Here is a 27,746-nt window from a genome sequence, read left to right on the forward strand (position 1 = left end):
TACTGGACCAGAAATATAGGGCATGAAATGTTGTAAGGTAGAAGAAGTTGGAAGTTATTTTGTTTGACAGTTAACAGAATAATGTACTGCAGAGAGTGCACTGTCTGTTCCTGTTTGGTTCCAATTATCTTTCTCTTGGTTCTACACCAATGCTTAAGTTTCCTGCATTTAATCTCCTGTTCTCTTCTTTCACTTTCCCATCTCTCTCGAGCTCCAGGTCTCCTGCTGAGGGTCTGTGTATGTCAGAATGCATTCAAGTACAATGTCTTAGTCTCTGAGAGAGTCTCAGTGAAAAGCAAAGTGTTTTTTTTTTAATTATTCACTCATGGGATGCGAGCACCCCTGGCTGGCCAGCACTTTTTGTCCATCACTGGTTGACCTTGAGAAGGTGGTGGTGAGCTGCCTTCAGCAGGCCACATGTGTTAGGTAGACCCACAATACCCTTGGGGATGGAATTCCAGGATTTTGACCCTGTGACAGTGACAAAATGAGAATATATTTTCAAACCAAACACAGAAAATGTTGGAGAAACTCAGCAGGTTTAGGAGTGTCCGTGGAGAGTGAAAAAGAGTTAATGTTTTGACACTTCTTCAGAATTAAAACATGTTGGCAAGTGTTGTTTTCTACATTTGAGAGAAGCAGCAGAGAAACAAGACAGCAGATGGTGGAGAGACCCAGTGCAATAGACCAAGGGACTGTTAATAGTGGAGAAAGTGAAATAAAAGATTTTAAGTGAGAATGAATTACCATGTAAAATGGTGAGACTGTTTATTAACAAACAAGAAAGAGCTGTTGAGGTGGGGATTGTGGGGAAGAGAGGATGTCAGTAAAATGAAGAATAGACATAATGCAGTGAGTTTCTGAAGTTATGGATATCAGTGTTGAGATATCAAGTTTGCAAGTTGCCTGAGCGGAAAATGAGATGTTGTCCCTTGAGTTTGTGTGTGTTTTGCAGGAAAATTGCAGCAGACTCAGGACAGACATATTAGCACAAGAACCAGGGCAAGCCACTGGGAAGTCAGGGTCATTCCTTTGACAGAGTGAAGGCGTTCTGCAAAGTGGCCATCCAATCTATGTTTGGTCTCACCAATGTAAAGGAGCAGTGTGATATATTATGAGCCACCAGGACAGAACCCCACTGGTCCTCACCTACCACCCCACCAATCTCCATGTACAGCGCATCATCCGCCGTCACTTCCGCCACCTCCAAACGGACCCCACCACCAAGGATATATTTCCCTCCCCTCCTCTATCAGCTTTCCGTAGAGACCACTCCCTCCGCGACTCCCTTGTCAGATCCATACCCCCCACCAACCCAACCTCCACTCCCGGCACCTTCCCTTGCAACCGCAGGAGGTGCAACACTTGCGCCCACACCTCCCCCCTCACTTCTCTCCAAGGCCCCAAAGGAAACTTCCATATCCGCCACAGATTCACTTGCACCTCCACCCACATTATCTACTGCATCCGCTGCAGCCGGTGTGGCCTCCTCTATATTAGGGAGACAGGCCGCCTACTTGCGGAGCGATTCAGAGAGCACCTCTGGGCCACCCGGACGAACCAACCCAATCACTCTGTAGCACAGCATTTCAACTCCCCCTCCCACTCCACCGAGGATATGCAGGTCATTGGACTCATCCACCGCCAAACCACAACAACGCGACGGTCGGAGGAGGAGCGTCTTATCTTCCGACTGGGAACCCTCCAACCACAGGGGATGAACTTGGACTTCACCAGTTTCTTCATCCCCCCTCCCCCCACCTTGTCTCAGCCGAATCCCTCCAGCCCGGCACCGCCTTCCTGACCTACAGTCTTCTTCTTGACCTCTCCGCCTCCACCCTACTCCGACCTATCACCTTCACCTTGACCTCTTTCCACCTATCACATTTCCAACGCCCCTCCTCCAAGTCCCTCCTCCCTACCTTTTATCTTCTCCTGCTGAACACTCTCTGCTCATTCCTGAAGAAGGGCATGTGCCCGAAACGTCGAATCTTCTGTTCCCTAGATGCTGCCTGACCTGCTGTGCTGTTCCAGCAATAAAGTTTCAGCGATATATTATGAGCAGCAAACTAGACTGAAAGACGTCCAAGTAGAATTCTGCTTCACCTGGAAGGTATGGATGGGGCCTTGCACATTGAAGAGGGAGGTAGTGAATGGGCAAGTGTTACACCTCCTACGGTTGCATGGGAAGGTGCCATATAGGAGACAGGAAGGATTAGGTGTGATGGAGGAGTGAACTAAGTTACCATGTAGGGGATGGTCCCTGTGAAATGCTGACAGTGGAGGGGAGGGGCAGATGTGTTTGGTGATGGCACCCAGCTGGAGATGGTAGAATGGTTGAGGATGATCCTTTGAGTGTGGGGTGGAAATAAGACAAAGGGACCCCTATCATTGTCCTGGGAAGGAGGGGAAGGGGTGAGAACAGAAATGTGGGAGATGAGTCAGAAATGGCTTATATTTCCAAGTCAGGATAGTGGGTGATTTGGAGGGGATCTTGCAGGTGGTAGTGTTCCTATGTATTTGCTGCCCTTGACCTTCTAGCGGTCATGGATTCAGAAGATGCTATCTAGGGAGTTTTGGTGAAGTTCTGCAATGCGTTTTGCAAATAGTACACACTGCTGCTTCCAAGATTCAGTGGTGGAGGCAGTGAATATTTGTGGTGCTAATCAAACTGCTACTTTGCCCTGGATTGTGTCAAGCTTCTTAAGTGTTGTGAGAGCTGCACCCATCCAGGCAAGTTGGGAGTGTTCCATCACACTCCTGACTTGTGCCTTGCAAATGGTGGGCAGGTTTTGGGGAGTCAGGAGGTGAGTTACTCACTGCAGGATTCCGAGGCTCTGACCTGCTCTTGTAGCCAATGAATTTATTTAGTGAGTCCAGTTGTGTTTCTGGTCAAAGGTAGCTTCAGGATATTTATTAGTGAGTGATGCACTGATGGTAATGCCTTTGAATACTAAGAGGCAGTCATTACCAAGTTTTTGTTTGATGTGAGAGTTACTTTCCACTTTTTAGCCCAAGCCTGGATATTGTCCAGGTCCTGCAGCATTTGGGCATAGACTGCAGCATTTGGGCATGGACTGCATCTGTGTCTGAGGACTCACAACTGGAGTTGAATATCGTGCAGTCATCGGCGAACATCCTGACCTCTGACTGTATGATGGGGGGAGGTTGGTTGGTAAAGCAGCTGAAGATATTTAGGCCTAGGGCACTACCCTGAAATGCTCCTGGAGAAAAATCTTGGAGCTGAGGTGACTGACGTCCAAACAGCACAACCATCTTCCAATCAGCAGAGAGTTTTTCTCTGATTCCCATTGACTCCCAGTTTTGTTAGTGTTACATGGTGCCATTTGCGGTCAAATGCAGCCATCTACTTGTCAAGGTGAATCACTCTCCCCTCATCCCCCTTGTTCAACTTGTTTCTTCATGTTTGAACTAAGGCTATAATGAGGTCAGGAGCTGAGTGGCCCTGGTGGAACCCAAACTGGGCATCATTGAGCAGGTTATGGCTGAGCGGGTGCTGCTTGGTGGCACTGTTGACGACATCTTCCATCACTTCACTGATGATTGAGAATAGACTGATGGCACGGTAATTGGCTGGGTTGGACTTGTCCTGCCTTTGGTATGCTGAATAAACATGGGCAATTTTCCACATGACCAAGTAAATAGCAGAGTTGTACCTGTACTGGAACAGCTTGGCCATGAGTGTGGCAAATTCTGGAACACAAGTCTATTGCCAGAATCTCCCACTGTTTTAAAGGTGAGAAGTGGCAGGTTTTTCCAAGTCAGTGGAACTGGAATTTGCAGAAAGTAAAGTAGTACATAATACTTCTGGTTGACTATTATTTGATTATGAAGGAGAGGGCCCACCTGATTTGTTAGCAAGTCTACATGATTTCTTCCATAGATTAGATTATCTATAGTATGGAAACAGGCTCTTCAGCCCAACAAGTCCACACTGACCCTCCAAAGAGTAACCCACCCAGACGCATTCACCTACTCTATATTTACCCCTGACTAGTGCACCTAAACTACACATCCCTGAACAATATGGGCAATTTATCATGGCCAATTCACCTGACCTGCACATCTTTGGATTGAGGGAGGAAACCGGAGCAAACCCACACAGACTTAGGGAGAGTGTGCAAACTCCACACAGACAGTCACCCAAGGCAGGAATCAAACCCAGGTCCCTGAGCGCTGTGAGGCAACAGTGCTAACCACTGAACCATCGTGCTGCCCTGAAGTCTAGCATTAGCAAGTACAATTCACAAACACTTTTTGAGGCTTCCTGAGGTTGTAAATATGCAATATATACACATGTTCCATACTTCTAAATATTTTATTCACTGCAAGTTGAAAAGAATCTTTGGAAGTCAGAAAAGTAATCTGTCACAGCATGTCTGCATGATACAGTAACAGACTCACTGACACTTGATATAGTATTAACAGAGAAAACAAATTTATTCACGGCGCGATGAGTCAGACTACTTTCATTGATTGATTGTTCTTGCTGGAGTGCAGGTAGTCAACTGAATTTCTTTCTAAATACTGAATCTATGGTTTCATAATAATGGAAGTCTTTGCCACAATTAGACTGTACTTGCCTCATTAAATTGAGCAAATGAAGTAAAACTGATCTGCTTCAGAATAATGGTGTTTTTTTGTTTCTTAAGTGGTGAAGGGAAAGTTTCAAATAATTCAATTTGTTTACAAAAGATACAATTAGCATCGTAAATGCTAACTATACAGCAAACAATTATAGTTTACAGTCTAGAGATTAGTGTATATTAATGATACTTAACTCCACAATGTGCAGTGATTGTGGTCCTTGAGATTTGCAACTTTCTCCTTCTGTAAGCATAGTTATTTTAATGGGAAAAAAACCCTGTTTATTCTATAAGTGAGGTGGTACTGTGCCATGTCATTTGGGAGTGCAGCACATGAGCAGGGTCATGTACAGGTCCATGCTTGCAATTCAGAACATACCATTAATTTGTGTTGTGACAATCTGGGGCATGCCAAATGGAAGTTAAGCTTTCCCTTTCTTCACCTTCCCTCTCCTTCCACATTTCTACCAGAAAATGATGCAAAGCCAGCAGATAACTCATCCTGTATTATTTCAACCCCTCCTCCTTCGCATCTGGCAATCCTGAGAGGGCACAGACATTCCTGGTTTGAGTACTGAAGAGAGAAACAAGAAGAGGTAAAAAAAAGCCTACTTAGTCTACCAGTTTGACCTCAATAGTTCATCTTTATCATGAATACACTTCTCATCATGAATACCATTGATCACTATCTGCCTGGAGATTTTGATTGCTTTTTCCGCTATAATAATGTTACAATATCACCCAACTCTGTTCCTGCGTCTGCCCATCTATAATGCTTCTCCATTCACAAATCACTTAAAACTTCAACTATACTCTCCTGGCAAGTCTCTGTGCCCTGATCCTTTCATCTTTTAAGCCCAATCACTTTCATCGGTATTTACACTATTTGCATCGGTACAGTCAGCTGTCTGTCCTTCAGAGTTTGGAATTCCTTCCATCTCTACCTTCTTGGTTTTCATTTTAAAACTATATTTAAATCCACTATAGAATCTCCTTATCATTGCTCATACATTGATTTGCTATCTACCTTTGCCTATACCTCTACGAAAAGTCATGAGAGGCTTTTCCATGTTAAGCACTCAACACGTTGTGCTGATTACACACTTTGAACTGAAAATAAAGGTTAAATAGTAGACTGAAGAGTTGGTGTCTGTGCTGTATGACTCTATGACTCTACACTCACCGTGTTTTTCCATCGTTCCTTCCCATACCTATCGAGGTGCTTACTTTTGATGCTTGTTTTTGAAAGGACTGTTCATCAACCTCTCATTTAGTATCACCAGTGATTTCTCAAAATTGCTCAAACATAGTCAGAATCCAGACAGTTCAGATCCATTCTGAATGGCATCAACTCAACCCTTTAACTAACAGCAACTGTTTCTTCCTCAGCCAAGTGTTTCACCAGCTGTTCTGGCATGTTGATTCAGGGCTAAATGCTGAACACAAATTTCAAAATATGTCATGAAACTCAATCCCTCCATTCCAATGGGTAGATGAGACCCAAATTCTAATTTCCATCCAAACCCATGTAGTATAGAACACTATCCAACAGTGCTAATCACTGAGCGAAAGTACCACCCTATGGTTCTATGAACTTCTATGGTTCTTTAGAAGCTAACAGCAGAGAACAAGGATTCACACATGTCTTATGCAGAGGGACTGTCAGTTGATGTGCTTAATCATTAGAAGATAGTGACTGGGCACTATGAATTTTCAAGAAGGCTAGTGAGATACTGGCCTATTTCTCAAGGGGCTGGACTACAAATGTGTGTAAGGGATGCCTGAGCTGTGCAGAGGCTTGGTAAGGAACATCTTATTGTATTCCCTTCCGCTGTGGGCACCATTACTCAAACACAATTTATTTTCTTTGGAGGGATGCGGAATAATACAAGGGCTGAATGGTTTGGATTATGGGAACAGTTTTCATTAACTAGGCTGTTATTCACTTGAGCTTAGAAGATCAATTGTTGATATAGTTCCATTGTTAAAACAAAAGCAAACAATGAAGGATTCTATGATGTTGACAGAGAGAAGCTATTTCCTCTAGCGAGGAAGCATAATCTAAGATTATTCAGGAAAGCTTCTTTCACAAAAAGGGAGCAGAAAGCTGAAATTCTCTTCTTAAAGGCTGTAAATGCTAGGTCATAGAGTCTTAAAACCACACAGCATGAAAACAGACCCTTCGGTCCAACTTGGTCATGCTGACCAGATATCTTAATTTAATCCAGTCCCATTTCGGAGCAATTGGCCCATATCCAGCAAGGTGGTGAATAATGTCTTGTGGGGTAAGGTATTGGGGACCATGCATCAATGATAGTTAAATACAGTTGACATTCAGATCAGCAATGATGTAAGCGAAAGAAGAGACTGAATGACTGAGAAGCTGTTCCATTTTGTTTTGATACACATATTGAAGTGATTTAGAATGACAAAGATAACTAACAATTATAGGCTTCATTAATGCGGAATAATTACAAAAGTAGAGTGAAACTAAATGTAAATTCAGAATGTCAAGACACTGAGATTAAGTTGATTAATTTTCTCCCAGTGATGTCTTTAATAAGCCTGGCAATATTTGTACCGGCACACATTTTAATCTTGTGCACATACATACCAAAAAGCCAGCACACATGATGTTGATTTATTTTGACAAGTTTATTGAAATATAATGAAGTTATTTCTTTTAGATCCGAGTCGCTTAAATATTTCTTCTGGGTTCCATAAAACTCAAATGTTCAGTTGAATTCAACAACTGAGAGTGCGAGAGTGGATGGTGTGATTCTGTGTAAATTAATTCATGAAGCATAGATAGTGAGGGTGCATAGTGAACTCATGTTTTGTGATGTGTTGAGAGACAAGGTTTAATTCCTTATGTGCAAATGAGATCACCTTGTCAAATTCTATACGGCCTTGGCTGTTTTATTTGTGTGTACTCCTGAGAGTGAGAACTGCTTTGATCTTGTCTTTGTGTGCTGCAGAAATTATAGGTGTAGAAGCAGCAGTTTTCATTGACCTTTTGCTCTTCACATCATCAGATATCTCCGAAAGCGTTATAGATTTGGAGTGAACATCAAAAAGGAAGAAAGCAAATGTTTTAATTGAATTAAGAGTAATTGAAGAGACAAGTGTTTAATAGTTTTTTGAAAACAAGTAAAAGGATGCAGGGCAGATGGCAATTGGAAAGGAGCTCCCAATAGCTACAACTTGCATTTATATACCGCATTGACATGTTAAAATGCCACCGATGCTGACAGGAGTGTTACCAAGATTTTATTCCAAGTCATTTATGAACATACTAGAGCTGGCACTTGGTTTGAATTAGAATTAGAACCGCTACAGTGTGGGAACAGGTCTTCTGACCCAACAGGTCCACACCGACCCTCTGAGGAGTATCCCACCCAAATCCATTCCCCTGCGTTTATCCCTGACCACAATGAGCAATTTAGCACAGCCAATTCACCCCACCTGCACATCTTTGGATTGTGGGAAGAAACCGGAGGACCCAGAGGAAACTCACGCAGACACAGGGAGAATGTGCAAACTGCACACAGACAGTCACCTGTGGCTGGAATTGAACCCAGGTCCCTGGTGCGCTGAGCCACCATGCTGACATAAGTTTAATACATGGTGGACAGAAAGAGACAGATGTAGAAAGGTGGAGCAGTTTTGGGTGGGAATCCCAAAGGTGAGGATGCAGGGAGCTGACTTCATGGCCATCAGTAAAGGAAATTAGGGATGCACAAAGGGCTTGGATTGGAGGAACAATACTTTGGAATGACAGAGCGTAGTGACTTAACAAACAGTGGAAAATAGTCAACTGAACTACAACCCAAGTGAGGAATAAAACCATATCAGTGGAACAAAGCATGAGAACAGAGACAGAGGGTTAAGAAGTAGTGTGAGCTAAGGCTGTGAAGCCTTTGAAGTAACAATAGAGATCTTCATGTACATATTATGGAGATAATTATGAGGATAATCAGGCTAGTGTTTAATATGGATTTTTAAACATCATTTGACAAAGTGCCCCATAATAGACTTGTTAGAAAACATTTGTGCTGATGAGATGAAAGGGCCGCTGGTAGAATGCATCTAAAATTGGCTAAAAGACAGAGAGCAGGGAGTAGTGTGTGAGCAGAGATTTTTCTGGCTACAGAGTGTCTTTGAGGAATCATACGTAGAAACATTACTCTTTTGAATACATATCAATAGCTTAGATCGGACACCAAATCAAACTGCAGACGATGTGAAACTTAAAAAGGTGGTAAAGCATGAGAAGAATAATAATAATCTTCAGGAGAATGTTGACAGGCAGGTGAAATGAACAGTGGTATGGCAGCTGAGATGTACAAAGTACCACAGTATAGAAAGGATGTCAAGGACATTGAGGAGTTTCAAAGGAGATTTGCGAGAATGATAGCAGAGATGAGGGATGTTCAGATTTGTGGACAGACTGAAAAAGCTAGAGTTGCTCGACTCAGATCAGAGAAGATTAAGAGGCAATTTGATAGAAATGCTCAAAATGACTTACAATAAAGAGCAAAAAAATACTTGCCAGTGACAGAGCCAAGAGACAACGATTTGGTGATTGGCAGAAGAACCAAATGTAGCATGTGAAAATATCTTTTGCGCACTGAGGTGTTACGATCTGGAATTGGCTGGAACTGTGGTAGAAGCAAAATCAGTTAAAAAGTTGGATACTTGAAGCAGAAATAACTTTCAGGGCCATGAGGAAAACAACAAACAAGTTAGGACTAATTGCATGATGTTATCACTGGGTGCTTAAAATGCTGGGGCAAATAAGGTTATGGACCAAGACCCTAAATTATATTTGTGTCATTTGGTGTCTTTCAGTTGGCATAGAGATGGTGGGATGAAAGGCTTGTTTTTATGCTGGATCATTCTATGACACTAAAAATGAGTGAACACATGCACAATGGACAAAATGGCCTCCCACAAGGCTGTATCATTTTCTAATTGTATGAGTTATGGAAACACAGGGAGTCAGTCACATTTTAAAGGCTAATGTAAAAGAAGTGAAGAGATTTGAACGTGTGAGAACAGTTGTGGTGAATGAGAGCACAAAATAGTTTGGAGAAAATTGTCATTCAAAGAGCAAACCTAGCTAGGAATGCAAGTCAACATGATTAAGTAGGAGACAGTAAGGACTGTAAATACTGAGGTCAGAGTCAATAGATGTGAAACTGGAAAAGTACAGCAGGTCAGACTGCATCCGAGGAGCAGGAAAGTCAACATTTTGGATGCTGTCTGACCTGCTGTACTTTTTCAGCTTCACATCTATTGACTCAACATTAGTGAGACTGTATGTCCAGGCTAAACTCTACCTGAGGTGAAACCACAACTGTAACAAAACTGGCGTTCATTTACTCATTACCGCACTGCTCACTAACTTATGTCGGATCCATGTTCTGCAATGCTTTGTTTTCAAAATTCTTCTCCATCACTCCCTATGTCGATGTTAAGGTGAAAAAGATCAAAAACCTGCCCTCAAGATCCCAGGTCCAATGACTGTTCTGAAGAATGGACACTGGACTTGAAATGTTAACTCTGTTTTCTCTCCACAAATGCTGCCAGCTTGCTGAGTTTTTCCAGCAATTTCTGTTTGTTCCTGATTTCCAGCATCTGCGGTTCTTTTGGTTTTTCAAAATATGAATTAAAGTTAACGCTGTTGAGGACACTGGGATAAAATTGATTGGAGCCAGTACAGTAGTGTAATGTAACACTTTTTTTTGCCATATCCAGCTGGTACAATAAAAACGAGACAGTGTTCTTCCAGGACCAAGGTGCTATATGAACAACACAGCCTACGCGAGAGTATAGTCATACACAGGGCAGCATAAGGTGCACAGAGAAGTACAAAACATGCAAGGCAGCACAGTAATTCCTGGCAACACACGGCAATAGGCATAGTGGTGGACAATTACAGTGTAACAATGAACGATCATTAATAAAACATTGTTTTAGCAGCTATTCAAAAAGTTGTCCAAAAATTGTAAATGGAATAGAGTGCAATCATACAGTGTTGAGGAGCCTGATGCCTTGGGGGAAGAAATTGTTGCACAGTCTGGCCATGAGGGATCGAGTGCTCTGGTATCTTTCAGATGGCAGGAGGGAGAATCATTTGAATGAAGGATGTGTGGGGGCATCCACAATGCTGTTAGCCTTTCAGATGCAAGGTGTGGTGTAAATGCCTGTAATGGAGGGAAGAGAGACCCCAATGATCTTCACAGCTGTCCTCACTATCTGTTGTAGGGGCTTACGATCCAAGAAGGTGCAACTCCCAAACCGAGCAGTGGTGCAGCAGCTCAGGGTACTCTCAATGAACCCTCAAGAGAATATGGGGAGGTTGGTGCATGGGAGATGGGCTTTCCTCAACCTGCACAGAAAGTATAGACCACTGCTGGGCTTCCTTGGTTATGGAGCTGGTGTTGAGGGACCTGATGAGATTCTTTGCCAGATGGATGCTAAGAAATTTCATGCTGTTCATGATCTCCACGGGGGAGCCTTCAATGTCCAGTGGAGAGTGATTGCTCTGTGCCCTCCTGAAGTCAACACCATCTCTTTCATTTTGTCCATGTTCAGAGACAGGTTGTTGGCTCTCCACCAGTCTGTTAGCTGCTGGACCTCCTCTCTGTATGCTGATTCATTGTTCCTGCGAATGAGACTCACTACAATCATGTCATCAGTGAACTTAATAATATGATTCGAGCTGTGCATCGCTGCACAGTCGTGTGGACTGAGCACACAGCCCTGGGGAGCCCCCGTGCTCAGTGTGATGGTGTTGGAGATGCTGTTCCCAAACCAGACTGACTGAGGTCTCCCAGTCAAGAAGTCCAGTATCCAGTAACAGAGGGAGATATTTAAGCCCATCAGACTTAGTTTTCCAATCAGGTGCTGAGGAATGACAGTGTGAAATGCAGAACTGAAGTCTATGAACAATAACCTGAGATAGGTATCCTTCTTGTCTTGGATGAGGGCCAGATGGAGGGTGGTGGAGATGGCATCATCTGTTGAGCAGTTGGGACGATATGTCCAATGAGGGGGACAGCAGGGTCTTAATATGTCTCATCACGATGCCTCTCGAAACACTTCATGACGATGGGTGTTAACGCAACAGGGCGTATGTCATTGAGGCGTATGACACTGAAGACTTCTTCGGCACTTGGACGATGGTAGCGGCCTTGAAGCATGTTGGAACTGTGGCACAGTTCAGGGAGATGTTAAAAATGTCTGTGAGAACATCCGAAATGCACGTTCGAGTATCCACGAGTACTCTGCAAGGGATGTTATCTAGTCCTGCAGCCTTACGTGGGTTGACTTTGCATAGAGTTTTCCTCACCTCAGCGTGGTAAGACACAAGACCTGGTCATTGGGAGGTGGCGGGGGCGGGGGGGGGGGGGGGGGCAGGGAGTGGACGTCCTCGCTGCCACGTCACTTTGTGCCTCAAACCCGTGCATAGAAGTTGTTCAACTCCTCAGGGAGGAAGGCATCACCAACACAAGCCGGCAATGTTGTCCTGTGGTTGGTGATGGCCTAGATGCCCTTTCACGTATCAGTGCTGCCCTGAAAAAGCCTGCATATTCTCTGTGCATGTGCACGCTTTCCCTCTTTGATGGCCCAGGACAGATTGGCCCTCGCTGTTGTTAGGGCTTCCTTGTCGTCTGCTATGAAAGCGGAATCACGGGTCCTCAGCAGCGCACACACCTTTGCGGTCATCCACTGCTTCTGGTTGGGGTCAGAAGTGATGGTCTTAGACACGGTGATGGTAATGTAGCAAATCACTGACACCGTGTACTCCTTTACGTTGATGGAGTCACCATCAGTTGCCGCCTCATTAAACATGCGCCAGTCAGTGAGCTCAAAACAGTCTTGAAGAGCAGAAATGGCTCCTGCCAGCTCGGTTTTCACCAGATCCAGCATGTTCTCCCCTCTTGTTGCAAAGTCCATGTGCTGATGGAATTTAGGGAGCCTGGTCTTGAGGTACGCATGGTTAAAATCTCCAGCAACAATAAACAGCCCATCAGGGTGCCTTCTGAAGTCCAGTAACAGCCCCATACAGTTCACAGAATGCCTCCTTAGCATTAGCACTGGGAGGAGACTACATCCTGACTCTCAGGACTGCTGTGAATCCCCGCGGCAAATAAAATGATCTGCACCTAACAATCACAAACTCCACCAGCATTGAGCAATAACTGGAGACTACCACAGAGTCCTTGCATCATTTTGTGTTGATGTAGACACACAGACCCCCCATCCCGAGCCTTACCGCACAGAGCTGTATTTCTGTCGGGGCGAACCAAGGCTGGATGGCGGTATCTACAACTCTCTCACTCAGCCATGTTCCCATGAAAAGAAGGACGCAGCAATCACTGAACTCACGCTGAGACCCCTGCCACAGTCAGATGCAGTCCAACTTGTTGACCCAGGAGCAGACATTGGAGAGCAGAATGGACAGGAGAGCTGGCTGGCTAGGGTTTTAATTAGCCGAGCACAAGCTCCTGCCTGCTTACTGGACTTCCACCCTCCTCACACATTGCTTCCAATATCTCAACACCCGGCCACCGCTATCAGGCGAGGCTGAGGACTGGAGGCCTGGTCTCCTCAGGAAGCCAAGATCGCGTAACTCCTGCAGCAGCTCTTCATTCAGATTAGATTTTGGCCTGTTCCTGGACTGTAGCAGTGTTTGCAGACTCTAACAGTATTTGTAAACACTGGGTTTCCTGTTCCTGTTCCTCCCGTCCCTTAAAAAACTGAAATTTAATAGCACTAGGTCAGGATCGGCCACTGCAAGCTGCCTCTGAGCTGCCATGGTACACGAAAGAGAGGATGTCATTGTATGACATACCAGGGGTTTAGATTAGATTACATTACAGTGTGGAAACAGGCCCTTCGGCCCAACAAGTCCAGACCGCCCTGCCGAAGCGCAATCCACCCATACCCCTACATTTACCCCTTACCTAATACTACGGGCAATTTAGCATGGCCAATTCACCTGACGTGCACATCTTTGGACTGTGGGAGGAAACCGGAGCACCCGGAGGAAACCCACGCAGACACAGGGAGAACGTGCAAACTCCACACAGTCGGTCGCCTGAGTCGGGAATTGAACCCGGGTCTCAGGCGCTGTGAGGCAGCAGTGCTAACCACCGTGCCGCCCACATTTACTCGGAAAATCTGTTGAAGGATTTGTAGTGTCCACATTGGGGTTTGTATTAGAATTAGAATTAGGTTTGTTGTAGTTCTGTTTGCGAGCTGGGAATTTGTGTTGCAGACGTTTCGTCCCCAGTCTAGGTGACATCCTCAGTGCTTGGGAGCCTCCTGTGAAGCGCTTCTGTGATCTTTCCTCCGGCATTTGTAGTGGTTTGAATCTGCCGCTTCCGGTTGTCAGTTCCAGCTGTCCGCTGCAGTGGCCGGTATATTGGATCGAGGTCGATGTGCTTGTTGATTGAATCAGTGGATGAGTGCAAGGACTGCACAAAACACTACATAGGACAAACAGGAAGACAGCTAACGATCTGCATCCATGAACACCAACTAGCCACAAAACAACACGACCAGCTATCCTTAGTAGCCACACACGCAGATGACAAGCAACATGAGTTTGACAGGGACAACACTATTATTATAGGACAAGCCAAACAGAGAACAGCCAGGGAATTCCTAGAGGCATGGCACTCATCCACTGATTCAATCAACAAACACATCGACCTGGACCCAAAATACCGGCCACTGCAGCGGACAGCTGGAACTGACAACCGGAAGCGGCAGATTCAAACCACTATAAATGCCGAAGGAAAGATCACAGAAGCGCCTCACAGGAGGCTCCCAAGCACTGAGGATATCACCTAGACAGGGGATGAAATGTCTGCAACACAAATTCCCAGCTCGGCGAGCAGAACCATAACAACGAGCACCCGAGCTACAAATCTTCGCACAAACTTAGAATTAGGTTTATTGTCATGTGTCCTCAAGTTACAAAAGAAAAGGAGTACAGTGAAAAGTGTACAATGTCGCCCACATGGTACCATCTTAGGTACAAAGCACCTAGGTACAACAAAAAAGAGAAAATGAAGAAAAAAAAGTTACACTATATTACAGACATACATACTACAAGAGCTTTCATGTGATCTGACTGGGCTCCACTGGTTCCCAACCATGACTCGGCTGAACGTTGAGCAGTGTCACAATGGCACTTGGCCAAGGAGAGGTATTAGAGGAGGTTAAAATAATCAACATGAAAATGAGGAAAGTTAAAGAGGGTTGATCAGAGGTAAGTAAACCAGACCACAGTCACAGAAGATGCCATTGACAAACTCGTGTCTGAGGGCACATCTGAATGCAGAATTTCAAACAGGGGATCACAAGACAAATAAATATACAGTCAGGAAATGATGCAATCCAAGCTTTTAGTGATAAACACATTTTCAGAAATGGATCATTAAGGACTGGTGAATTGAACGTTTTTTATAGGGAAGTAGCAGTAATGCTAGAGGGTAGGGTTTGTGACACTGGAATGCAATAGGTTGATAAGGTTAAAACCTGGGAGCAGAGGAGGGTCAGGAAGAAGTGTTGGCAACATGACATGCATGAAAATCAGAGAAAATAAATGCCAAGACTTTGAAATAAAGATGAAGTGAAGTGAAAGGATAGAAAAAGGAATGAGCGAAGATTTCAAGATCAGGGAAGGAAAGGAAGCAGAATGACTGTCACCTTCACTTGGATGTGACTCCAATCTTACATTATATAGTTGACTCTCAATAGCCTCAGAGCAATGAGAAACAGCCAATAAACACTATCTTACCAATGTCAACCACATCCTACAAATATTTATTGCAAACAGTTTTGTTTGATCGGATCATATGTGGTGTAGATAGGACTGATAGTCAGAATATTTTTCCCAGAGATGAAATGTCTAACGTTAGAGGGCATACTTTTAAGGTGAGAGGGGAAAAGTTCAAGGGAGATGTGAGGGGCAAGTTTTTTTACACAGAGAGTGGTAAGTGCCTGGAATGCACTGCTGAGGTAGTGGTGCAGGCAGATATGAAAGAGGGCCTTTTGGATAAGCACATAAATAAGTAAGGAATGGAAGGATATGTACCATAACCAGGGAATTAGTTTAACTTGGTGTCATGTTTGGCATAACCTCCTGTGCTGTACTGTTTTAAGTTCTGTGTTTTATGACTGATCATAATTGCAGCAATTTTAACAGAAAAATCTACTAACTTAGAGCATACAGCTACAATTATGGAGCCATGATAATGTGGAGCTTTCTTGCAAATTTGGTACATCCAGATGTGGGCATATTTTTAAGTGCACATTGTTAGCATTGTTCATGCCTACAAGTATAACAGAAGCCAACTGGATCAGTCAATGTATATATTTTTCCAGAATACAGATGCACAACAACCAATGCCACATCAAGTTCACCCAAGGTCTCAGGTGATAGGAAAATTAGTCACAGTAGAATTGCCAATGCTTTTGGTGATGAAAAAGCCCTGTATTCCTGTTGGTGTGTGTAAAGTCTTTAATTCAGTACAATTTCCCAGGAAGCTCTATGGAAAGATAATGTAGCAAAATCTGACGTGCAGGTATTAGAATGTAACGTTTCTTCAAAAAGTAGAAAACAAGGCAAGACTTGTGAAGAGGTTTAAGGAGTGAATTCCATGTTTTCCAGACACATTTGGAGGGAGACAGGGAAGGAGGAAGTATTTTTTTCTGTATTTGTTCATGGGATGTGGGGATTGCAGGGTAGGCCAGCATTTATTACCCTACCAAGAGACCAGTTAAAAGTCAACCACATCACTGTGGGTCTGAAGCCACATGTAGGCCAGACCAGGCAAGGATGGCAGATTCACTTCCCTAAAGGATACAATTAAGACCAGAATTTTCTGATGGTTGGCTGAGCAAGTGGAGCTATATCACTGTTGCTATTGACTGCACTCGAATGTCACCCACAATATTATGGGCATTCAAGGAGAGGCGATGGCCTACTGGTGTTATCATTGGACTGTTGACCCAAGTAATGTCCTGGGGTCCCGGGTTCAAATCCCACCACTGAAAATGAATTGAATTCAATGAAAATCTGCAATTAAGACATTACTGGTGACTGTGAATCAATTGTTGGGAAAATTCATCAGGTTCACTAATGCCATTTAGGGAAGGAAACTGCCATCCTTACCCGGATCTGGCTTAAACATGATTCTAGATCCACGCATTATGGTTGACACTTAAAACCACCTGGACTATTAGGGATGGGCAATGAATGCTGGCCTAGCTAGTGACGCTGTCATTCTGTGAATGATTTAAAAAACAGTTTGGAGACAAATGGAAATTTTGAAGCAGTGCTGAAGTAGAATTTACTTTGATACTCTCTCAGGAGGCCCATGTAGGTATATTACTTCTGAATAGCTTTTGGTTTGCAAACGTCTGGCAATAATACAAGCAAAATACATGAACAGGTTTGCTTGACATCATTATGCTTTATAGTGTAAAGGTTTGCTATTGATTTTAACACTTTTAAAGCTTGATTCCCTGCCAAGGTTATTTTTTTCTTTTCATCTCCTCTTCATTGTGAGTGAAAATATCTAATAATCTCTTCATCTGTTCTTTTGTCTAACAAAGCTCAGCTTTGGAGGGATCCCAGTTCCAGGCAAATCAGTGACTTTCCTGAGGAAGAACTTCCATGGCTGCATTGAGAATCTCTATTACAACGGAGTGAATATTATTGATCTGGCAAAGAGACGTAAACTTCAGATACACATTGTGGTAAGCGACTTGTTCAATGCAGAACCAAGAAACCTTTAGACAATGACATTCAATTAAAAATATGGCTTACAGAGCTCATTACAGTGACACCAGATATAGCTGGATGTTTAATTGATTGAGTTTGGTGGAAAGTAGGTGCATTTTATTTTTAACATTCACAATTAGCTAATTTCTAGAGTTACACCATTATTGAGACTCTGTACTTAGCCAGTCTATTAATGCTTGAGAGAAACTGAGTTTTGTTTTTATAGATTCCCAACAGTGTGGAAACAGGCTCTTCGGCTCAACAGGTCCACAACAACCCTCCAAAAAGTATCCCACCCAAGCCCATTCCTCTACATTTACCCCCGACTAATGCCCCTAACTTACACATACCTGAACACAATGGGCAATTTAGCATGGCCAATTCACCTGACCTGCACATCTTTAGATTGTGGGAGGAAACCAGAGCACCCAGAGAAAACCCACAGACATTGGGAGAACATTCACGATCCACACAGACAGTTACCCAAAGTTGGATTTGAACCTGGGAGAACTTAGAAGGATGAGGAAAGTGGATGTATGGGAACACCATCTCCAAGCCACACACCATCCTGACTACATTAATGCTTCTTCATTGTTGCTGGATCTAAAAGCTTGGAACTCACTGGAAGAACATTTGTTTCCTGCAGTTAAAGTACTATGGCAACATTTTAGAGAAAATCTATAACTCGTTGCTAGAACTGAACTGGAAGAGTTGATGATAACTGAAATGAGAAACAATTTTCACTCCCTGATACTGCATTGGACACAAAGTATGTCAAAAAGTGAATAATCCTTAACTGCACTTGAGTACTTGAGTAGCACCTGATGAGTAGTAGAGCAAACCATTCAAACTGAAGCAAATGGCATGTATTGGAGCAGCTGCAAATGGCAACCTTGCAACAGCAACTATGAGCTCTTAGGAATGAGCAATGAATTCTGGCTTCACCAGTGATGCCCACCTCCTGAGATTATTATTGTTCAAATAAATAGTTAACTTGATTATGTATCTGTCAGGGATATATCAACCATCTACATATCACAACAGAAGAACTAAAGCAATGCATCTTCTTTCTTGCTCATCCATTCTCTCTGTATAACTAATTGATATAATTTATAATCATATGACACTAGGTTAAACTCCAACAGAATTATTTGAAAATACAAGCTTTCGGAGCGCTGCCCCTTCCCAACCGAAAGCGTGTACGTTTGAATAAACTTGTTGGACTATAACCTGGTGACGTGATTTTTAACTTTGTCCACCCCAGTCCAACACCGATACCTCCAAATCAGAAAACCTATGTGCGAAGAAATGAGTTTCTCCAACTTCACACTCTTGACCAAAGCCAATATTAACCATTACACTATTGATTTACGTGCTCTTGAGATACCCAGAGTCTAAGTTGTGGAATTCTCATCTTAAATTTACTCACCTCTCTCTTGCCACATTCACAATGCTCCTGACAATCTATCTCTTTGACTAAGGTTATGGCACTCTCCTAACATCTCTTAATGTGGCTCAGCGTGAAATTTGATAACACTCCTGTGAAATGCCATGGGATGTTTTTTACCACTTTAAATGTGTTACATAAATTCAGATTGTACTTCCACATCTGTGAAGAGTAAGTCTGCTGCAATTGTTCATTCTGTAAGTGATTGTCACCATTAATCAGTCATTTGCTTGTTAAGCCTTGCACACTTTACTTCTGTATCAGTTTTATCTTCTTTTCACTCCCATGTCTTTAGACAGTGCCCACCGTGATTGATGACCAGATGTCAGTCACCAAAGATTTCAGCTGTACATGATCGCATGCTGCAACAGAATTTAATTATTATGATTGATCACCCATTAAAATGTTAATCAACTATGTTTGATTTTGTGACTATTAGTTACAGTTGTCATGAACAGTTGCCATGCTATGTTGCATAAATTATATTATTTCACTTCTGTGCTGAATGTGCACTTCATAAGTGTCATATTATCAGCGAGCTGCCAAGAATTTTGTACTCTGGCTCAGGTCGCTGATCAGCATTGGGATTATGGGCATGTCCATCACAGATTTAGGTATGCCCATGACACGTTAAAAGTCTTTCATGAATTTAAATATATGTTTTGACAACAATCTTATAACCCAAAGAAATCTGTCACATTCTGGTGCATTCTGATATTCATTAAGCTGTGGTGATAACCTTGAACTCAAACTGGTCTTAATGCAGACTAATCCACACAACTCCTGACAAGGCAGTTTCTGAATTGATGTGTGCTGACAAGGAAGACTGGAAAAATAGATATTTATGCATAAAACAGAGAAGAGCAGCCTTGATGTCCTTGATGAGACAAATTTAAACAACTTACTTTTTGTGGTCAGTTCAAGAGGACAGATGGAATCAGGGCTGGGAAACTCGTGGAGGTATGAATCGTGTAGGCAAGAATTTGAGAAGATTGCATTGAACCTTCTAGTCATGCTCTATTGTTCCAACAAGGTTCCGTTTCATTAAGGAATGCTAAATTGATTGCTAGCCTCTTGCAAATCATAATGGACTGCAAATGCCAAGGCCTAGAATTTAAAAGCATCCAACATAATGGGCAGGAAGAGCATACTCATACAGAGATATTGGTACCAACAGAAAAATAGTTTTCTAGGCTCTTTTTAAAAAATTATTTGTGGGATATGGGTGTCACTAACTGGCCAGCATTTATTGCCCATCCCTCATTGCCCTTGAGAAGGTAGTGGTGTGCTGCCTTCTTGAACAGCTACAACCCTGCTGCGGGTTGACCCACAATGCCAGTAGGGAGAGAATTCCAGGATTTTGACTTAGCAACAGTGAAGGAATGGCGATATATTCCCAACTCAAGATAGTGAATGACTTGGAGGAGAACTTGAAGGTCATTGCCAAAGTCAGGAATGAGTAATGGGGCATATGCAAATAAAAATGTCTTTTACTTGTTTGAAATCCCTTGTTGAAGATTATATCCGCACAACGCCATTAAGTTACCCTAATCAACACTACTGCCAACTTCAACCAGTTTCCCTACCTACCTCCCAGTTTCCCCTTACTTTCTCCTGCTTGTTCATTTTCTTTAAGTACTTAGATGAGGAATACCTTTGTTGACCCAGTGGTCTGATATTCCAAGCCTCTTTATGAGTGACTCATCTGAACATTAGATATTGATTGATAGCTCACCTGTCTACTTTCCTGTATTCACTCATGCACTCTGTCTCTTGCACCGTCTCTCACATGCCCCTCTTTCTAATGTCCTTCATCCTTGGTTTGCTCCACTCTCTCTCATTTACTTTCTCTCTCTTATCCTCATCCTTGCTCCCCTCTACTCTCCGTAGGGAACGCTATCATAAATATTTATTGCATTGCTTAGGTGCTTGGATCGCCTGTTTGAGTACAAATTAATTTGTCTCGTTACATGATACTTCAGGATGTCTAGTTATTTCTGTAATTCAGTGTGTGACTGAGGACTTCTTTGTAATATTGGTCCTGGGCAGTGATTGATTTGTGGTATTGATTGTTCTGTAACTATAAAATAAGAATGTTGGGAAAAGAGACATCTATTGACTTTTCGTAACATATTGAAAAAAATAAATGTGAGCAGGTTTTGAGATCAGATCGTCAAAATTAAATTTTTCAATGTGATAATCACCATATGTTTTGCTTGTTATATTTTGGGTTGAGGTATAATATTATAAAAATCTAACAAAAGTAGTTTTCAGCCTTCTCGTATTTTATACGCATATACCCTTTCACGGATGTGTTACTGTATGGCGTACATCATGAATAGTGCATCCTGAGGTGGGACTTGAACCTGAACTGTCTGACTTAGATGTAGGGGCACTACCACTACACCACAGGACCCTCCTTTCTCCTTTGGATTTATTTTTTATGAACCTGTTTGGACATGTTGTGGTATACCTCCATGGCATTCTGACCCATACATAGGATACTCGTGCTCCTATATATATAAGCACAAGTGAAATCCCAGTTAATGTTCAACACCCTGGTATAATTGAACACTAACCAACAAGTGTTGATTGCAGGTCATATTAAATCAACTTCTGCAGGAGTTTACAGCAGATACTGCAAGGCACTGGAGCAGTACCATCAACATAAGAACCTGCAAATTCACTGAGAAGACCGATTCACCAATACCAGCATCCTCAACCAGACTAGCGTCCCTAGTATTGAGGCACTGACCACCCTTAATCGACTACAATGGGCTGGGCATGTCGTCCGCATGATCTCCGTAATACTCCCCAAGCAGGTGCTCCACTCCCAGCTTTGAAGCGGCTGACAAGCCCCAGGTGGTCAGAGGAAGCTCTTCAGGGATACCCTCAAAGCCTCACTGGTGAATGGCGGCATTTCCACAGACACTTGGGAATCTCTGGCTCGAGACCATTCAAATTGGAGGAGGAGCATCCGGGAAGGCGTCAAGCATCTCAAGACTTTAAGATTTAGATGAGATTCCCTACAGTATGGAAACAGGCCCTTTGGTCCAACTAGTCCACACAGACGCTCCGAAGAGTAACCCATTCAGACCCAGTCCCCTACCCGATATTGACCCCTGACCAATGCACCTAACACTATGGACAGTTTAGCATGGCCAATCCACCTGACTTGCCCATCTTTGGATTTGCCGTCGGGGAAAGGAAGAAGTCAGGCAAAAACAATGAAAGGAGGGCGTTACCTCACCAACGTCCCACCCACCTCTTCCAGTGACCTGCCCCAAGTGTAACAGAGACTGCAGAAGCCACATCAGACTGTACAGTCTCCATGGACATACCCTGAGAATGGAAGAGAGTCATCCTCATCTGCGAGGGACTGTCAGTGATAACAAATGATGATATATCAGCTTCGCAATATCTTACAATTATCTTCAATGATGACAGGAAGAGATCTGTAATGGGTCATCCAGTCTGCTATTTTGTATTCCAAAGGGACCCTCTTGGGAATGCACGATACACTTCTACTTCAGGTGCTCATTTTAACTACTGAGCCACTACGTTATGATCTGAGCAACGTTAACCTTGGTTTGATAATGCACGGCTGGTCAGGCAGCATCCAAGGAGCAGGAGCATCCTGCTCCTTGGATGCTGCCTGACCTGCTGCGCTTTTCCAGCAACACATTTTCAACTCTGATCTCCAGCATCTGCAGTCCTCACTTTCTCCTTGATAATGCACGGGACTTGTACCTGTCATGTACCGTGGTGACAAAGTTGTACCAGATGACCGACAAGAATGACAGAATCAAATGCTATACACAGAAAAAAGGGCAAGCAGTCGATTGGAGATAGTGCAAGTATTTTCATAGCGTGACATTTGGATCTACTCTCAATCTATGCCTGATCTGTCCCCTTGACCTTTAGTTTTCCTTGTTCAATCAACTATCTAATTTATTTTGTGGCTAAGAGTTCTACATTTGAGTCAGCCTTTGCTGAAGAATATTTCTGACCTCCATTCTAACTGTCTTGTGTTCTTATCTTCATCTCGCTGAGCAGTGGAAATCATCTAACTGCAGACCGAAAGCAATGTGGCTAGCACTTCGCTGCTATCTGAAGTGTCCGGGAAAGGCACTCAGTTCTACGCAGCTCAGCACTATTCTGCTCAACAGCATTTAGGATGGGTAATAAATACAAAACAACCTTGATTATCCAAATGAGACAGTGGGGAGTATTTTGTTCGGATAACTGATTGTTTACGATCAGATCAGTTATTCAAACAAAGGAAGCCACACTGAACATAATTACATAAAAAAGAATGCTTCCAGATTTTTTATTTCATTCAATCAATAAAATATGTACAAACACTGGATATTGCTTAAAAACTCATGATGTTTTACAAATTAAACACTTTTTGGCAAGAGCTTGACTGAAGTCTGTGAAATTATTTGCTGACATTTTCTTCAGTTTTATCCCAGTCCTCGACAGCAGCTGACAACTTTCTGTTCAGCGTTGTCCCACCTTCCAGGCCTCGAGCGACTGTCTGTGTGGAATTTGCACATTCTTCCCATGTCTGTGTGAGTTTACTCCGGGTGCTCTGGTGTCCTCCCACAGTCCAAAGATGTGCAGATTAGGTGCTAAAAATTGCCCGTAGCGTTAGGTGCTTTAGTGGGAGGGAAGTGGATCTGGGTGGGTTACTCTTCGGAGGGTCAGTGTGGACTGGTTGGGCCGAAGGGCCTGTTTCCACACTGGAGGGAATCTAATCTAATCTAGCCAAGTGTTGTCCCTCCCTCCCTCAGTGATTGCTGACACCTTAGCGAGAGAGAGAGAGAGAGAGAGAGAGATGCAAATACAGGAGGAACATGAAAGAGAGGAAAATTTTTTTTTGCTGACTTCCCTTTCTGTCCTCTCATCAATTTTTTAGGGGGCAATGTTTTCCTCGTGTTTCCTCTCGTCAAGTTTTCCTCCTGTTTATTTTCACATATGCTAACTCACTACGATTTGCTCACCCCACCCCCATCAAAAAAAAGTTACATAAAATTTTCTTGTCAGCTGAAAGATATTGAACTACTTTATGTTTGGAAAAAACGAATCGTCATGGGATAACGGGAGGAAAAAGCAACGGAAACGAAAAGTGCGAGCGCATTCTTTGACTTAACTCTCCGGAGAATGAGATGTGGAAAAAAATTGTTGGGTTTGCAAAATGGAGCGAGTCAATGTTGAGATGGAATCTTGCTGTTAGATCGCACAACTAGGGCTTGCACATATGTTGCACTTGTGCGTATACAGTCACAATCCTTTGTCCTCGGGAAGAATAAGTATCAGAGAGCCTTTTTATGAAAAGTGTGAGACTTAACCCTTAACGTCACGTCTCGAGTATATATTTGAAGTTAATTATTTATTAAAGTATACTTGCGGGGACCTTGAGGTCTTGTTTGGATAATCCGAAATTTGAATAATTGATGCTCGGACAACTGAGGTTGTTTTGTATTTGCTGTGTCTTAGATCCTGCAAATAAATGGACAAAAAATACTTTGTTAAGAACTTTTTGAACTTTTTGAGGGTTGCTATTGGACTTTCTCAGCTTTGGCATTTAAAAAATTGCTCAAGTCTCTCTTCCGAAGTTATTTCATTCCTGTTATTGAGTCCCCAAAGCTGCATAGAAATGTCCACCTATGGACTCATAAAAGTACCATGCAAGCTCAGCACTTTCGGGCCATGACCAAAGCCCCCACTTTCTCTCTTTCCGGATCTGCAAGCTTTCTTATAGTGCTTGGAAAGTCTCCGGGTGAGCTGACCATATCCATAACATAAAACAAAGAACTGCGAAAGTTGGAGTTCTGAATCAAACAAAACAGAAATTACTGGAGAAACTCAGCTGGTCTGGCAGCATCTGTGGAGAGAGAAACTGAGTTAATATTTCAAGATCTGTGAACCTGTGGAAGAATCAGTAGATTTGAGACATCAACTCAGTCTTCATCTTGACGTGCTGAGTTTCTCCAGCAACTTCTGTTTGTGTTTGTTTCCGTCTACATCCTCGGTATCTTTTTCTTTGACTGGCTTTAGATTCTTTGATTTTCATGTTTCCATTTCCAATATCTTCTCAATCTGACAATAACTGCATACTTGAAAGGGCAACTTACCCTGTTGAGAGTTACTAACATTTTCAGTGTTTGCTTTTTATATCCTTATTCTGCCTTTGTCTTTTGTTTTGAATCTCACAGCCATCTCTATCTGTGTGACAACATTCCCTTTTGTTCCATAAATCATTCATGTTGTAACTTTATATCCTCAAAGAGCTATTTCTTTTACTTATCTTCAGATATTGCTTTCAGGAGTTTGGAGGTGGGTCGAAAATCTTAGAAGTCAGGGATGTCTAGCCTTAAGTAACTCCTGTCTCTCCATGTTCTTTGTAATTTATCCCTTTTTGTCAATTCTCTGTTAAATGGATGGTTGCAATTTTTTTTAAATGGGAAAAAAGACGCAAGAATACAATGGAAAAGACAACTTAGAATGGTTGCCATGGTTTTATTTATGAATACCAGTAAGTGGCACAGGCTGCTTGGATATTTCATCCCATTTCCAAATGCTCTTGATGGATTTACATCACCAAATCTGGCCACTTTGACATCACGGAAGTGAATCGCAGAATCCCTAAAGTGTGGAAGCAAGCCATTCGGTCCATCAAGTCCACACTGACCCTCCAAAGAACATCCCACCCAGACTTAGCCTACCTCTGTAACCCTGCATATCCCATGGCTAATCCACCTAGCTTGTACACTATGAAGCAATTTAACAAGGCCAATCCAGCTAACCTGCATGTATTTGGACTATGGGAAGAAACCAAACACCAGCTGGAAATCCACACAGACGCAGGAGAACATTCAAACTTCACACAAACAGTCACTTCAGGGTGGATTCAAATCTGAGTCCCTGGAGCTGTGAGGTGGCAGAGCTAACCACTGAGCCAATGTATAGGAAGGTGATTTAGTTTTCTGTAAGCTATTCCTTAGCTGGATTGTGGATACCAACCCGGCTGTACGGGTCCAAGCCATCACCGAGTGCTGCTTCAGGCATTGAGTACAACAATCAAAGCTGACACTCCAGTGCAGCACTGGGAAGCTACTACACAGTCAGAGGCCAACTTTCTGATGTGACTTGAAGCCAAAGCTCTGTGGATGTTAGCAATCCTATTGTATTATTTTGCTGCAGTATAGAGGAGTTTCTCTTGTGGCCTGGCTGATAATTACTGTCCAACCAACATCATCACAAAGCACAGATTATCTGATTACCACATCATTGCTGTTGGTGGAAACTTGCTGTGTCCAAATTGGTTGCTGTCTTTCCTACAACAGTGACTTCATTTCATCAAAGTACTAAATTGCCTGTATCAATTGAAGCTAGAGTTGAAAATAGACCCTGTTGACTTGAAGGGTACAATTATAATGACTCTGAATGTGCTGGTGATATAACAGCAAGTTTAATGTGCACATTGTTATTCTGTATAAATAATCCTCTTCCACTCAGCTTTCTGTGTCTGATTTGACTGTAATTTAACCTATTTTCCCTCGCTGTCATTCTTCTGTTTCTTTCCCTATCATTAGATTTCTTTAGATAAGGTCACAGACTATTGATATTATCATTCAGCAGGTTTGTGAATATCATCATCCCCTCGCCACTCCCAACTGACACTTGCAGTAGTATCTTTCAAGTCAAAAGGTGAGGGGGAGGAAAGCTAACAAATTGGGGACCACATATGATATCTTGCTCCAGGAAATCCTTTATTAGTTGTCTAGTTTGAAAATTAAATCAGCTCAACCTTGTGTGTTTTTTTAAATAGTTCTGTTTAGTTTAATAATTCTGAAAGCTGACTCTGATTAAAATGTGTCTGCTTAATGGGAAGAAGCCTTCTAGCCATTGTGAGAAATAGAAATGATGTCATTTCCCTTGTAAACTGGGTTAAAAGCCCAACTGTATCATCAAGGCGATATTCCTTTATTGACTAGTATATAATCAGATCCCATTATCCTCTGAAAGAAAGCAGTCTAAATGTGAATAATACAGAATATTATTTAATGTTAAATATTCTATTGAATATTATTTTTCTCTTCTTCGCTTTCTCCAGGGAAATGTAACCTTTTCCTGCTCAGAACCTCATATCGTTCCAGTCACATTCATGACTCCTAGTAGTTACTTGCTGCTTCCCGGGAAGCCTCAACTGGATGGACTTTCTGTCAGCTTCCAATTCCGTACCTGGAACAAGGATGGTCTGCTGCTGTATAATGAATTCCATGAAGCATCTGGAGTCCTACAGATTTACCTCAACAAGGGGAAGCTCAAAATAAATGTTCATAAATTATCATGGAACCAAGCTGATATCACCACAGGTAATTGCAGTAGTCAATTTTACTGCCATTGGTGACAGTGAGAGGATTTGTGAGAATAAAAAGGAACACTTATCTCCAAGCACATCATTTTAGGCAGCTAATTATCTTCCTAAAAACACAGCTCACTGAGCCAATGAAGGTTAAAGTGTGGGGGAAAGGGAGATTATATTTTACCAGAGGAAGAAGATCAAGGTTGAAAGAAAAGGAAGAATTGGAGACAGAAAATCAGCCAAGTTGAACAAAAGGGAATGTCTTGACAGTTACTTAGTTTAAAATAGTTGTGCCAACAGAAGTATGTGCTCAGAGTACTACTGAGGGAGTCATGCCTGGTAATGATTGGGTGAAACTGATGCCAGTGCTCTGATCTTGAACATCTCCTTGACAATTGTGGCATTGTTTGCCATAAGATAGCGTTAGTTGGGGTAGAAGTAAAGCTGAACTATTTTATGTCCATTTCGATTTATCTTTGCCAAACCACATTGTCCAAGATAAGCTGGGGC

The 27,746-nt window shown here is 42.7% G+C and overlaps 1 protein-coding gene across 3 annotated transcripts in view; it reads left to right on the top strand.

Annotated features, from left to right (window-relative positions):
* LOC122551780 (contactin-associated protein-like 5) overlaps positions 1–27,746 on the top strand; it is a 1,290,980-nt gene that overhangs the window by 638,831 nt on the left and 624,403 nt on the right. For all 3 annotated transcript variants that reach the window (XM_043694243.2, XM_087989330.1, XM_043694244.2), the window contains 2 exons: positions 17,247–17,390; positions 26,985–27,246. In XM_043694243.2, the coding sequence (XP_043550178.2) occupies positions 17,247–17,390; positions 26,985–27,246 (406 nt within the window). The remainder of the gene's footprint in view (positions 1–17,246; positions 17,391–26,984; positions 27,247–27,746) is intronic.

This window comes from Chiloscyllium plagiosum, unplaced genomic scaffold (genome assembly GCF_037043375.1).
Source record: "Chiloscyllium plagiosum isolate Xiang-an unplaced genomic scaffold, Cpla_swu_hap1 HiC_scaffold_7, whole genome shotgun sequence".
Taxonomy (NCBI): domain Eukaryota; kingdom Metazoa; phylum Chordata; class Chondrichthyes; order Orectolobiformes; family Hemiscylliidae; genus Chiloscyllium; species Chiloscyllium plagiosum.